General features: G+C 43.8%; 1 protein-coding gene across 1 annotated transcript in view; it reads right to left on the bottom strand.

Annotated features, from left to right (window-relative positions):
• Positions 1 to 15,989, bottom strand: part of usp43a (ubiquitin specific peptidase 43a) — a 102,034-nt gene extending 86,045 nt beyond the window's left edge. The window contains exons 1-2 of the mRNA XM_030352083.1: positions 14,568 to 15,989; positions 6,564 to 6,689 (exon numbers count right to left, since the gene is read on the bottom strand). Coding sequence (XP_030207943.1) covers positions 6,564 to 6,689; positions 14,568 to 15,221 — 780 coding nt within the window. The 5' untranslated portion in view covers positions 15,222 to 15,989. The remainder of the gene's footprint in view (positions 1 to 6,563; positions 6,690 to 14,567) is intronic.
• Positions 15,990 to 16,256: the final 267 nt, after the last annotated feature.

Raw genomic sequence — 16,256 nt, 5'->3', positions numbered from 1 at the left:
TGTGTTTTCTTTAACATATCTTTTATTCTCGACATACAGACAAAATCAAATACTGTCCAAAAACGGTATATCAATGAAGATTCTAATATACTTTTTAAAAAGGCCATCTCCTTGCTACCACCTCTCAACCCATGTTCTGCTGATGATCTTGTAGGAAACTTTAATTTGAAAATTTTGAAAGTCATAGATGTCATTGCACCTTATAAGGTTAAAACAATTTCTGGAAAGCAAAAGGCACCCTGGAGAACAGCACAGAAAAAATAATGCAGGAAGGCTGAACGCATCTGGCGTAAAACAAAACTTCTTATTCACCATGATATCTATAAAGAGAGCCTCCTTGCCTACAATTTAGACTTAAAAAGTGCTCGAGAAACATTTTTCTCCAATATCATTAAAACCAATGCTAATAATGCAAAAACACTATTTGCAACTGTTGACAGACTGACCAACCCCCCAACACAAATTCCCCCTGATCTCCATTCCACGCAGAAATGCAATGAGTTTGCAGCTTTTTAGACTGATAAATTGAAGGCATCAGACGCGCCATCAATATCTCCACTTCAAACAAAAATGTTGGACTACCACCCTGTTCAGGCAAAAGTAACGTGGCAAGGATGGCATGCTTTAATGTTATCGACCCTCAAACTCTTGTGGAAACTGTGAAACAACTAAAGCCATCCACCTGTTGCCTTGATACTTTACCTACCAACCTCTTTAACAATGTTTTCGACTGCCTAGAAGTAGACATATTGCAGATAGTTAATAACTCTCTCCAGTCAGGCAATTTCCCAAAAGCTTTGAAAACTTCAGTTAGAGCCTAGATGCCTCTATCATTAACAACTAGGGATGGGCGTGAGGAATCGATTACTCGAGTACTCCTCGTTACAAATGAACTCGGTTGGTGGACAGGCAAACTCGAGTTTGCATATACACACGCAAACAAAGTTTTCTGAAGCAAATGTATCAATTTTCTGTGCGGCGCCACTAACGCATGCCGTGGGCACAAAGCAAATGAAATGTATCAAATTTCTGTGTGGCGCGTTCCGTGCCGTGTGCAGGCACGCCAGAATTCAAAAAGTTAAGAGATGGCGGTTAAAGCTAAGCGCAGCGAAGAATTGAAATACTTTAAAGAAATAGCAGATCATAAGATGAAATGTAAAATATGCCAAGCAAAATCGAGCTACCAGAGTACTACAAGTACTATGCGGCAACATATGCTCCTGAAGCACAACGGTGAGTTCGGAAAGCAGACCCGCAGCAACCAAGTGTGTCGGCTATTTTCACCGCCGCAAGATGCAGCTGTAATTCCGGCCGTGTGGAGAAGATCACAACGCTGAGTATTTCCATAGTCCATTTGCTGCCGTTTTATTTGCAGCTTTAAATAATTTGCAATGGTTAGGCTACTTGTTTTGTTTTTGGTTTTTTTAAACTGTTACAGGCCTTGGTTCAACGTGAATTAAATTGTGAGACGCATATTTATTTTTGTAAGGAAAATGTGTTTTGAACGTTTGCAAAAATAAATAACGCATACTCTAATAACTCTGACTGTTTTGATGGAGAATAAGCATTACATGTTGGTTGGTAATATTGCCGTTCATCATCAGGCCTATTCCTGCTGCAGATGCGATTGCGTTGCATTCTAAAAATAGATTTGATTAAACGAGTACTCGATTGATCCTCGAGGAATTCCTTCGATCACTCGAGTTTGGATTTTACTACTCGTGCCCATCCCAATTAACAACCAATATCAAATCTACCCTACATAAGTAAAATCATTGAGAAAGTAGTCCTCCAGCAACTTAATCACTTCCTGGCATCAACTGGTTGCTATGACACCTACAGGATGAGCAGTGATCAGGATTTCGACCCCTGATCAGGATTTCGACCCCCGCACAGCACTGAGACCGCCCTTATTAAAGTTGTAAACGACATCCGTCTTAACACAGACTCTGGAAAAACCTCAATACTAATCCTACTTGACCTCAGTGCTGCAGTCGACACTGTAGACCATACAATACTTTGGGACAGGTTAGAAAACTGGGTGGGGCTTTCAGGCACATTCTTAAATTGGTTCAGGTCCTACCTACATAATAGGAACTACTTTGTTTCCATTGGCGACTTTGTATCAGAATCAACCAACGTGACATGTGGAGTCCCACAAGGTTCGATCTTAGGACCCTCTTTATTCAACTACATGCTCCCACTAGGGCAAATCATGCACAATAACAATATTGACCATCATTGCTATGCTGATGACACGCAAATCTATGTATCGCTATCACCAAATGACTATCGGCCCATAGATCTGCTGTGTCAGTGCATTGAGCAAGTGAAAGACTGGATGTGCCGAAATTTCCTTCAACTAAATGAGGACAAAACAGAGATAATTGTATTTGGTTCTAAAACGGAAAGGCTTAAAGTAACCCAACACATTCACTCTCTGTCCCTGAAAACCTCAATCAAAGCCAGAAATCTAGGGGTTATCATGGATTCAGATTTGCATTTCGACAGTCACAGCAAATCAGTTACAAAATCTGCATATTATCAGCTTAAAAATGTAGCAAGACTTAGAGGGCTCATGTCCACAGAAGACTTACAAAAACTTGTACATGCCTTTATCACTAGTAAGTTTGATTACTGCAATGGTCTCCTTACAGGTCTCCAAAAACTCTGAGGAAGCTTCAGCTTGTTCAGAATGCTGCTGCTAGAGTTCTAACAAAGACCAAAAAATTTGAACATGTTACACCAATTCTTAAATCGTTACATTGGCTTCCTGTAGGTCAGAGAATTGATTTTAAAATCATGTTGCTAACCTATAAATCCCTACATGGTTTAGGCCCAAAATATTTAACTGATATGCTTCCACTACATAAGCCTTCTAGACCACTAAGGTCCTCCGAGACCAATCTGTTAATTATCCCCAGAGTAAACACGAAAAATGGGAAAGCAGGATTTAGTTACTGTGCAACAAATACCTGGAATAAACTCCCTGAGGATTTAAGACTTGCCCCAACTCTGAGCACCTATAAAACAAGACTGAAGACTTTTATGTTTGCTTTAGCTTTCTGCTAAATCTTAAATACATTGCACTTTCTAAAAAGCTTTTTTTAATCTTAATGCTACAATGACTTTTTAACTTTCTATTTTACTCATTTCTTTGCATATGTTTTCTTTTACTTATCTATTATTTTATTTTAATGTATGACAATGTTTATATGTGAAGCACTTTGAGTCTGCCTTGTGTATGAAAAGTGCTACATAAATAAAGTTGCCTTGCCTTGCCTATAGAGTCCACCAAAAGACTACACTTTGTTGCTCAAACGTAATATTACTCTCCTCTTTGAGCCTCTCCAAATGTCTTGCGATATTGATATCCCGCCCTGCCCCCTGCGGACTGTTTTGGTTGTTTTATTTTTCTTATGTTTTGTGTGTATGCTATGTGACACTGGCAGAGAAGTTTAATCTCAATGATGATTATTATTTTCAACTAACTAATAGTAGTTGCCTTGCATTTTAAAATGTCAATGCACTTTTCAGCCCTGAAAAAAGCTATTTAATAATTGCTTTGCATGCATATACTACTACTATAGTATACTAAACTTTCCATTGAACAATTACCCCTGTTACCATAAATTGACTAATTTTATAATGTAATCAAATGCTCACACACTAGCCGCTTTCAGACACACATGCAAGTTCTGATATTCTCCTGATGGGCTGTATGTGTGAACAACATATCCATATATGTGAACAACATATCCGGCATTTTTAGCCTGAAAATCTCCTGAATAATACTACCCCTGAAGTAGTATTTTCTCTGTAGTAAATGTAAATTACCTTATACGTGAATGAGGAGTAGAAAGTCGGTATTTCTCGCACCACTTCAGTGGGCGTGTTGCTGACGCTTCTGTATGTCATTTAGTGGCCCCCTCAATGATATGCCTTTTGTTCACTGAATGGTTAAAAAATATTTAAATGTTGGCACTGCTTTTTAGAGTCATTTGTGGTGTGGGAATTATAGGCAAAATGTTATTATATTATGCGCTCAGAAATTTGTAACATCATCGACTGGGGTTTCCACATTATTGCTATGGGTTTAATTACAACTAGAGGTTGAGCGCGCACAGCGCGCAAAACACGCACGCGAAAACTCTAGCATAATATAATATTTTGTCACACAGCACTAATCTTTCAGCGTGGCTATGGGCTCACCCTAGATGCCATATGTAAACACGACCACTGAAATAGAAGAGCCTCATTTATCCTCCTTTCCTCAACAGCAGAGACAGACTAGCATAAGGGACAATACCGGTCTGGGTGATTAAACCATCGTAAGCATCTCTCCTCTCCTTCACTAAAGCATCCATTACCAATATCATTTGTCAAAATGGTTCCTTGTACCAGTTCTGTCGAAGAGTATAACTCCTGTTACATTATACCTGTCACAAATGTAAACAACAGATGTTTTAGGGAAGCCAGGATAGACTGAATGGACTGATATTGTTCTTTTATTACGCCCGGATTCACTGGCAGACTAACGAGAGGCAATAAAAGATGCTTCAATTACAATTATTGTCTGTGTGTTACAGCCTTTCTTAGCACCGAAAGACACTTTACAGGAAAACAAAACAAAGAAAAATAAACTAAAGGGAATGTATTAGCTGTGAAGAGTGTAGGCTGTTTCAATATGTGCATGCGTATGTGTGTCGCAGAACAGTTAGCAGTTCATTAATAACTACAGATCCAACAGGGAGGGGAGGAGACAGTGTGGGGGGGACAGTAATTACCGTCTCATTCTAACCCGATGGGAGATGACGAGAGGGGACTCAGACCTTATCGTTGGAGAATTTCAAAAGCCCTGTGACACACACATGATGACCTTGCATCAAAAAATGCACATTTCACCTCCAAAGCAAACTGTAGGCAAAGCGATGATATCAGAGAGAGAGAGAGAGAGAGAGAGAGAGAGAGAGAGAGAGAGAGAGAGAGAGAGAGAGAGAGAGAATTGGTATAACAGAGTCCACAGTGTGTTGAGAGCAATGACTCACAATCACAAGACAGACATTCAAAACTCTTCCCCTTCCCTTTGTTAGTGTTAGGGTGACTGTTTGCTAAATGACACACTTGACTGGAGCAACACATACTAGCCTAATTCTATTCAGGCATCAGAGAGGGACGCTTTCCTTGATGGTGACTAGAGCCCTTTGATAACGAGGTCGGCCTGTTAAACGGATGGCCGGCCTGACCTCACTCGTTGAGATAAATTGATCCCAACAGAACAGTATCAGGGCAGTGCCCTCCTTACGGACAGATGCCTTTCGTTGGGTGACCCCATAATGGACGTTCACTAATGCTCGTTCACTAGAGCCTCAAGAGGACAAGCACTAACAGTTAGTAATCGAGTGTAAGGAAATAGGCAATTGTGTGGAATTGAGGTACTACTATTTCAGTGTTGATAAAGGCAACCTTTATCAACAAAGACAACCTTCCCTGTTAAGGATCTATGGGCCAATCACAGACTTCACAGCCAACCCTGTGAGTTATGCATGGCCAAACCATGAGTGTGATCATTTCAGGATGTCAGCCTAGATCGATAGTTTTGCAACAAAAACTATCATTACCTTTGTGAACAAGGCAGGCTCACATTTGTCTTGTAATTCAACTGATGGATTGCACTTGCAATACGCATGTTAAAAATGCTGGTTGTTGCACTTCGCTGCTCAGACTCAGTACAACAGCCCCAAGCACATGTAATGTTACCAAAATATTTTTGTGATACTCGCTGTCACATTAATATGTTTAGTGTACGATTGACAGTAATAAAAAACACACTCCAATTTAAGTAACCCCCTAGGATTCTGGTCTGCACAAGGTCGCTTGCTCCAGAGTTTCCCTAATGAGTCGTGCTCACGTGCAATAGATAAAATACAGGGCTTATTGTCAGACAGTTCTGGCTTCACGTGTTTGTCCAACGACGTAGTCCGGTCGCTTCTTGTGAGCGATGCATCCTCAGTGGTCCCCAAGACGATTTTGGCTGACGACAATAGGAACAGGGGTCGAGGAAAACCTCTTGAGATTTAGGCAGGAAGTGCAAGCAGAATTGCTATAGCCCATGTACTGTATGAATATGAAGGTAACATGCGACCATATGCATCTGCCATCGGATGCTCTCCTGTCCTGTCAATTACCTGTCAAACAACTGAGAATCTAGGATGATATATCTACATTATTCATGCTTTTATATACCACTCTGCATTAAGTAGACCTAAGACAGCAAAGAGGATTGCAAAACACAAAGCCAGTCCAGAAATCAATAGAAATCAAATCATTTCAGCCAAGGTGAGGTAACAATCAACCAGGTCACTCCTGATCCATGACACTGATTCACAGACTTTTACACGTTTAGAAGCTAAATGTATTTTACTCCGCATGGTAGCAATGTATCAAGACACATGAAGAGGGTGACTGACCGAAGCTGCTAATAAGCTCCGTTAGATGCCAGCTTAATGTTAACTTCCACATTAAACAGCCAAAACGCCAGCAGACCAAATGCTATGGCCTACCTTAGAGGATCCGTTGGTCTTGGCGCTGGCATCTTCATGCACCCTGTCCAAGAGCCAGAGCAGGAACTCCAGAGCATCATGCTGTGAGTTCCCCCGGAACTGAGAGGCGTACTTTGACACGATGCTCTGAGGAGAGAGGAGACATCCATCTGTTATTATTGACCAGAAAATGATCCTGACCTGGGAACAGAAACGCATATTTAACAGTAATTATAGGGGACTGAGCAACAACACCGAATGTACTAAAGTTAGTTTGATTATAAATGTGAAAACTGAAAGCTCCTTCCACAGCAAAGGGAAAGAGAGAATTCCCAAATATTGCATTTAAAATACTTTTCTCTGGAACCTGAGTGTATATGTACTGTAACTGCGTGGATACGAACCACGTGATACACCTATCCACCCACATTTATCATAATGAAAACAAATAACCATGGCTGATTCTGACTTCCACACTCGCCCCTCCTCAAACCCGACCACATGGAACAATCATTCTCCAACAACCGTCTCCATCCCCCTATGAGCCCGAACACCCCCACCCGCCCACACACACACACATGTGCGGGCTGGTGTCTGGAGAGAGCGTGTACAGCCTGACAGGAGACATGACAGACTAATACCCACATCAGTGCCATGGTAAAGACTTTCTAACCTCCAGCAAAAGTCATCTCTCTCTCTCTCTCTCTCTCTCTCTCTCTCTCTCTCTCTCTCTCTCTCTCTCTCTCTCTCTCTCTCTCTCTCTCTCTCTCTCTCTCTCTCTCTCTCTCTCTCTCTCTCTCTCTCTTTCTCTCTCTCTCTCTCTCTCTCTCTCTCCCTCACTGTGACTGACAGCGTGTCTGGGCTCATCCCACACCTCATTAAAAAAACCCTGGCGTCATACAGCCAGCGTCTAAATATATCCTCATAGAGGAGGCTCCCCCCAACGCCAAGGGGACCGCTAATGAGTTTCATCACAATCAGGCCCAGCCCAGGGGCCAAGGACAGCAGGGGAGGATGGAGGGATAGAGGGAGGAAGAGAGTTTAGGGATCGACTTCGGAAGAAAGAGAGAAAGAAAGGAAGGTCATGACCTCCTTGCTAAAGTGGCAGCGAAAGGTGAGGCGCTCTTTCGATGAACCCTTCCTCCAGGACAAGATGTCTGCTTGTTTGGTTAATGTCCTGTCTCACCAACCTTGGCTGACTTCACCCCATTACCCACTCCGACCTCGGTAGGTTTGTAAACAATGACAGAAGATTGCTGGAAAGACAGTAATGTACCCTCCACACGTCCATATGCCAAATGACCCTACTGCCTCACCGCACCGACCCCATTCACCCCTCTGGCCCCGGCAGCAAACCAGACCTTCTGGAATTCCTAAGAGGCAGAGAGTGTCACTGACAAAGTATGGCAGGGATTAACCTTAACAGATAGCCCAATCCCTCTCCCCCCCAGCTCGCTTTCCCGCTCTCTCTCCCGCTCTCTCCCGTTCTCTCTCGCTCTCTCTCTTTCTCTATCCTTGCGTCAACATGGCATTTAAACGTTCACATTCAATTACATTTCATGATCATACATTAATGTAATAAACAAGTTATTGGATGTTCTCTGTGATGAACCTCGGTGGATTATCGTGTGGGATTTTAGACTCATAAACACACTTGCATGTTGTGGTAGATGTTCCATATTTAGCTACGTTCATATTTTGCAATATTCTTCTCCACTGTCTTTGTGCAAAATTGCTCCCTTAGGTCCCCATCTCTCTCCTCCATCCTCCATGACCTGTTCAGTGTTGGTTTCAATTCTCTGTACTAACCCACCCCAGCCTCCAATGCCGCCACGTCCCTCCATGGCATCAACACCTCTCAGAGAACAGCCTTGTAATCTTCTGCCCTCCATCCCCTCAAAATGTGAATCCTGCAGCCTCCCCTCTTGGGAGCAGCCAAGAGACACATTACTGGCAACTAAACTGCATTACAACGTTACATCCCCTATCCCCCCGTCGCCTTGGTCTGGGCTCTCAGGAGACATGTGGATACCCTTGTGGATCGCAAATTATTGTTTATTATTACAAATTATTACTCTTTTGGATCCTACTAATACAAAAAGATAAAAGTAGAAGGTCAGAAAGATGCAGCAGAAAGTGCAGCAGGGCCATAGTTTGGCTGCAGTATTCAACAGTGGATTGGTATATCATAAAGGAAGAGTTTGAGCATCGGTGAGTAGGCCTCCACGGACTATTAGTGTGCAATAGCCAGATTACTGTATCTAATGCCCCATCATTTAACAGCTATTTACCTCCTATCAGCCCTGTGTGCACACACCCATGTGTGGGCTAAAGCGTACGAGAGTGCCACTACATGTGACTACAAGTGCTCATATTCTACACCCGCACGAGGGCTGCCCAGCCATTACCAAGCTCTGCCTATTTCCTCTTCCATTTTCCCTACTATTACTACGACTACACTCCTTAAAGACTAGCTAATCACAAGCTGCGTCTTGCTCCAGTAAGATACATTAATGTATTTATAATAAATCGGTTACGATCACCTTAAGTCCCACAATGTTGTTATAACAAAGCAAGCACTACAGAACTCTACACCTAAGGCGATGTGTGACTCAAAAAAATACATTTATTATTACGTTTTTAATAGAGCTTATTCCAACAATGAAATAACCTTCTTAACTATATAATTATATGAAAGAATTCTGAGCAAATGGTGATGTGTGTCCGATACAACAACACACAGACTGTATTTATTTTATATATTGTAGCATTTAAGAGACATTTGTTTTATAAACATTTAAATAATTATTTTATTTGAATATAACAAATATATAAATATTTGTCCTCCTTTCATATTGTGTACTATATCATATACACAGCAACACAGTTAGATTTCACATTGGCGCTATTACAACGACTCTCCTACACTTCAAGCAAAGCACTTCTAACTGGAGCGGCTGGGCTCCCTTCACGGGCAAACGCCTTCTTGGGCATGTCGTCTGGCGCGGTGTTCTGGCGGATGGGGGCTCCAGTCTCTATTCAACGCAGCTGGGCGCTCGCTTCCTTTTTCCTGCAAGTCGGTTTTGGAACACCTGCGGTGCATCCATCAGCCCAGGTTGTCCCCGACATGCAGCTTGCTTCCCGTTATAGAAGCCGAACAGGGCTTATACCACCCACATTACCTCAGCCCTCCCCACCTCCACCAACTCCACCAAATATGGGATTTACCGGTGCTCTGCAGAAATATGGGTGAGAGTGATAGCCAGTGAAAGGTTCAGTCCAGAGAAGGGCTGCCTGGGCGATGGACTTAGCGGAAACTCAGAAAATATGCTACTGTGTGCAAAAAATCCCAAGACCCAGAAAGCCTGGAGAAGTTGTGTCTGTTAAGGTATCAAGGGGATTGGGGGGATGTGTGTGTATATAAATGTATGTACTACGCATGCATTTTGTACTGCAATTGTGTGCAGGCATGTTAGTGTGTGTGTGTGGGTGCTTGCGTGTATGCATGCGTGCGTTTGGTAATGCATGTGTGTGCAGCGACAGCCGTGTTTAGTGGTTATGTGGATGCCTGCATGCATGCGGTGATGTATGTGTGTACAGGAGTGAAAAGTGTGCATGTGTGGGGTAGGCATGTGTGCGGGTGTGCCTATGTTTTGTAATGCATGTGTGTGCAGGCATGTGTGTGTGTGTGTGTGTGTGTGTGTGTGTGTGTGTGTGTGTGTGTGTGTGTGTGTGTGTGTGTGTGTGTGTGTGTGTGTGTGTGTGCGCGTGTGTGTGTGTGTGTGTGCGTCTGTGTGTGTGTGTGTGTGTGTGTGTGCTTCTGAAATTCCCATTCATTTTCTCTTGGAAACAGGGTGATTGGGGGGGTTTGTGGGTGGTGTCTACTCCGTGGGCAGTCCTCTGAGGATAAATCACAGAAGGTACTGATGGGCCGCTCCAACTGTGTGTGTTCTCATTCAGACTTTAATAAGACACACATTCCATGTTCCTTTATTGGTCCTGGTTACATCTCAACAATTAAAAAGGCTAATCTGTCTTTGGAGAAAGAAGCATTTGACATCATGTGCCGCTTCAACAGCTAGGCATACATTTGGGCCATTGTGTACTGCTGACAAGCCTATAGGGGGGGGGGGGGGAATTCCTGTGACATTTAACGTAAGCTCCTATACGCCTGATTTTAAACAGAGTTTATGAGACATAAACTCTTTTCGTCAGTTTGAATACTGGTACTGATTAAAGAGACTTTCCAACAATCTATTTTACTGGGCAAGCATTACAAAGAGAGAGAGAGCAAAAGCTCCAGCAAAACCACCCAACGATGTACTCTATGACAGGCTGGCACAGAGACTGTATGGCAGGCTGGCACAGAGACTGTATGACAGGGTGGCACAGAGACTGTATGACGAGCTGGCACAGAGACTGCATGACATGGTGGCACAGAGACTGTATGACAGGGTGGCAAAGAGACTGGATGACAGGCTGGCACAGAGACTGTATGACAGGGTGGCAAAGAGACTGGATGACAGGCTGGCACAGAGACTGTATGGCAGGGTGGCACAGATAATGTATGACAGGCTGGCACAGAGACATCAGGACAGAAGCTAGGGCACAGGGGGTGCAAAGCATAACAGTAGGAGTGTGTGTATAATACACCTTTATCCATTGAGGAATGAGAACCAAAGCGCTCCTCGGCAACACGGAGATAAGAACTGAGAGACAATCAGCGAATGCCCTGCCTGGCTGTCACACACATCCCGCTCTGCCTCCACAAAACCATTCAAGTTAAAAACACCATGCCCTCCTTCTCTCTGCTGGCTGAGATATAGCCTTTCTTGCACACAGCCTTTTCATCAAAAAAAGATTTATGGATTAATTTATTTATTTTACTATTATTTTGTTATTTGTCAGATATGACATAAAAGCACATATTTATGTCATTTAACATACTTATGTATGTCTATCAAGCATCACAAAACATATTTAAAATACTGACTATGTTTCTTTAATCACAGACAACCTTTGACAGGGTGTCTGTGTCTCTGTTGGTCAGTCCTCAGTGTTCGTGATGTTTATTTTAATAATAAAATGCATGGTAAGGGGCCTCTTACGATGTTAAATCAATACAATGTCAGCAATACTTTATTGATATAATAAAATCCAATTCCCCCCCCCCCACAAACACATGCTCCCTCTTGTCATGCCTTTCATTTCTGTCCCGCCCTCTCGCTTCACTTCCTGGCTATCTTTTCTGAGCCACCCACACACTTCAACGTATACCAACAGCTATGTCTCAGTGGGGGGGCTGCTCTGTCTGCATGCTAAATGTGCTCGGATTCAGTTTTCGCTACAGTATACATCCTTGCTCAAGATGCACCCAGACAGAAATCCCTTGGTCAAGGGGGGGGGGGGGGGGGGGCAAGGCAAGTCTTGGCGATCCGGCATTCTCCGCTGCTGCACCAAGACTATGAAACGCCCTCCCTGACCACCTGAAGGCCCCACAGACTACAGCTGTTTTTAAAAAAGCCTTTTGCTAATTTCCCTTTTACTGTTTATGCATTATATGTTTTAACAACCCCTTTTATTTTATTTTTTCTCTCTCTTAAACTCTGTAGCACTTTGAGATTTCTGAATGTAAAGTGCTCTACAAATTAAATATATTATTATTATTATTATTATTATTATTATTATTATTATTATTATTATTATTATTATTATTAAGTGTGCAGAAGACGTTCTCAGTTACCACTACCTCCAACAATAACGGCAATGAAGAGAGACCCCATGGGGGCAGAGGAGACAAGTGTGTCCATTTCAGTTGTTGTGGTCCAAAGATTAAGGATAATTCAATTAGAGATCAAAGAACAATCACTCAGTCACATTGTTAGGTGATCTACACTTGAGCCACAGGCCCTCCCAATGACAAACTACACAGTTTGTTTAAAATGTTAGTGAATACAATAAACTCTTGAGATTAGCTTAAATGGTTCACACATGGCCCTTCCTCACATTGATGAAGAGCTTCACAGGGAAGAGAATGCAGCCCCCCTCCTGATCTCTCTTTTAGCGGACCTAATGTTGCAGATGCAGGGTGGGCAGACATTACTCAAGGCAGGCTGTTGGAGCACCTTAAAGCCATATTAAAAAGGTAATTATTCTAATTCAGTGAGGTAGCACAGCATTACAACAGCAGGCTTCCTTTAAAGTCCCTCTCGGGGAGTTATTCATCTTTCCAGACGCAAATGGAATGTACGAATAATACTTATTTTGGTAGGACTAAAACGGTTTTATTATTATTATTTTTAATAAATAAAAAGCACTTCTCAATTTGCTGTTATTTCCAAACATATTTAAGCTGCTCTACCAGCTGAAATTTAGCGATATTGGTTTGGGGGTTTGGGAGGCCTGCGGTCGGTTTAACAGCTTCCTAAATGACAGGGTTGGAAATGGAAAAGGGTTCTGCAGAATCAGGGCCAATGGGAGCTCAACAACCGCGGCATGGCTGCAGGATTGCAGGCCGAACCACACACACCTGCAATTTAGTGTTTGGCTTCATCATGTGGTTCACACAGCAACCAAGCACTGGTGGAAGAAACAAATTATATAACAATCCTGATTTCAAAATCTCAAGGACTTTGATGTGTAATCAAAATCCCTGTTAAGGGGGCACCTTTGCTAGGTTGCTAGGCTACAAATTCACAGTGTGACCCGGTTTGCCTGAATATCTTGCACAGTTTGAAGTGTTCTCGGCCCTATTCTTTCTGCATCTCACGATTTGTGCAGATTAATAATAGTCCCCTGGAATGCTTTGAAAGGTGCACTTTCAACTCTACTTCAGCCTCCTGCGAAAAGGTCGCCATAATGTACTCATGATTAAAGTTCTGACTGCCAGGGAGTAAACATGTTAGTCATTATATATATAATAATAATGATTATTATTATTACATTCCCAGAATGCATGTTTGATGCTAGGCATCCAAAAGAGAATTGTGTCGTTGTGTAGGTGAATTTTCCTGCAGCAGGGAGACTAAGAGCCCTGGGAGCCTAAAGGAAGGTTAAATCACTGGACCAAAGGGGTAAATCAAGGGTCGGCCCGGCGATGTATCGGGTCCGGTCAACCTCCAAGGTGGTGGGATTTGTGGGCGGTCGGGAACGAACAGCCTAAATTGGGGATGGAGGAGGGTCATCCTGTAACCCTGAACTAAGACCCAAACACCAGTTCCCTTGCATTACATGATAATAAGCGTTTGATCTTTGAGTGTGACACAACAGCAATATTTTGTAGACTTTCTGGGTCAAATTTTAGATATTTATAGTCACTACAAAGGAAACTGTAAAGGAATATATCCAGCCTGTTGTTTTTTTTCTCCTTTGCAGATATAAAATAAACATTGTGAGCCTACCTTGTTTGTTCATCATTCACATTTTTCGGCACCCTAGAGGCCTAATACTAAGGCATTAACTTGCATGTGTTTATGTTACAAAGGAAATGATAATTACACTATAGGCGTCAATATTATACTGAAATAAAATGGCTAGACCTTATTTGGACCACAGGTACGCCACAGGAGTCACTCAAAAGCCCACTAGAGCCCCATAGCCCAGTAGCCTTTAGTTCATTTCCGAGACCAGCGATTCTCACCGCACCTGTCCGACCACTGCTCGGCTCCGCCCCTAAAATTCCACCTGCGAACAATTTACGGAAATGGAAGCAAACCCTATCTGTGCCGATCATCACTGCACGTATAGGCCCACTATCCCACAGGCACGACATGTACCGGTTGCACACACATGTTGCACTAATAGGATACATATTTAAAGTGTGTATCTTGTACTACATTGCAAGCCAAATCCGAAATCCTCTTAAAGCAGAGTGCTGCACTGGAACCGATAGAGCTAGGTTGGAGGAATGAGACGATGAGCCAAAGCTGGATCTTTTTTTCTTTTTTTCGCTGAATAATTTGTGTATCCATATCAGTTATGAACCGGGTAAACGTGTGCTTGTAAATCATGGGGTCCCACTCTCACCTTAAAGTCCCCAGATATCTGCGGCGTGTACTCCAGGGTCCACAGCGCCCGCACCAGCGACGCCAGCTGCACGGTCACCTCGCCTCGGGCTGTCTGCTGATCCCCGTCCTTAACCACACCATTCACCACCCCTATGCTGCCGCTGCTGCGACGACACATGTCCGACTGGTACTGCTCCAGCCCCAGGTACTCCGCCAGCAGGTCCGTGTTGCTCAGGCACTGGACCACCGCGTTCATGAAGCAGGTGTTCCCGTGGTTCTTCAAGCCCAGGACGCCCGGCGTCTTGTCGCCGAAGCACAGCGACAGCCGGTCTTTCACGGATCCGTGGGAAGAGACGGTGGAGCTCTTCTTGAGGCCGTGGACCTGGTCGTTGTGATTCCCTGAGGTGAAAGTGGTGGTGCTTTTCAGTGTGGAGGAGCATGCCGCGCTCTCCCCGAAGCCGCCGTCGTCATCCTCGGCTTCAGGGGGCCCCGCGTCGTCGCCGAAGTGCGCCAAAGTTCCCAAAGTTTTCAAGATCCGGCTCATAAAATGACCGACGGATCTCAGCGACTTTCTTCTGAAAAGCTTCGCCGATTTGTATTTCTTCTCTTTCCGCCGAGACGGCTTGGATTTGGTCGGCTGTTTCCTCGTCTTATTCTCCGTTCGGTTATCCATGTTTGTTTATAATGGACAGACAGACAGACCGCGGGGCTCAAACCAAACGGCGATCTCTGCACCTGTCTGTCACACGGCAAATCCCTCCCCCCTCCTCCGGAAACCTCACCATTGAAGTGTCATCGAGTTGCCGTAAGGGCACATTTTACAAACCTACTACTACTACTCTCCGGTGTGCTCCCGAGATTTCAATCCGTGGCGGACTTCCACACTGACCTCCTCCCCTCAAGATTGTTCCTCGGGTCGTTCGCTCCGGATAAACACCTTCACCTGTAAGTACCGGACATGAGCCTTTTCCCCTTCCCTGAAGTCGACTGGGCAATTAACTCCATGCACTACCTACACGGCAGCTCTGGTGCTGCTGGAGAGGGTCTGTTGTGGCTGGCGCGGTCTTCCACTCTCACTCCCGCCCTCCTGTCAGTCCCACGCCGCTCAACTTTCTGTTTCGCCGATCCTCTTGGTTGCCCGCCCTCCCAAACGACCAGTGCAATGGACATGGGACAGGAGATTGGACCATCCCACGAGGAGAGAAAATAAAATGTGGGATTTTTCTTTCATTCTAAACTATAGGAGCTGCATTTCAATGCATGGCTGAATTTATCTAAATTTAAATTACATTGCATTAACGTTTTCTGAACCTACCTATTGAAACAACGATTAAAAAAATGTTGTGCCTCTGGATCCCCTAGCCAGTCTACTCCGTCGTAGGCCTAATGTATAAACTGAAGGAACAATGTTTTAAATCTATCAACCTGGCTACGAGGTCAGTGTTCACGCCTGCCGAGCAATGGTGACTGGCTCCCCTACTGGGATGCAGATTAATTACTACCTGCTCCAGGGCCGTGCACAGACATTGGGAGGGCCTGTGGCTCAAGCACTTTACATGAGGGCAAAGGGGGCAGTGAAGGCACCCCTTTGTGCAGGTGCCTCATCGACTCTACTATGTATGACCAGGGATGTCCCTAGGAATTCTGCCCCCCCCCAGCCAAAAAAAAAAAGCGTTCAAAAAAAATAAAATTATATATAGCCTACATT

The sequence above is a fragment of the Gadus morhua genome, chromosome 3, assembly GCF_902167405.1.
Source record: "Gadus morhua chromosome 3, gadMor3.0, whole genome shotgun sequence".
NCBI lineage: Eukaryota > Metazoa > Chordata > Actinopteri > Gadiformes > Gadidae > Gadus > Gadus morhua.
The sequence above is the reverse complement of the archived record's forward strand: the minus strand, read 5'-3'. Positions and strand labels throughout refer to the sequence as shown.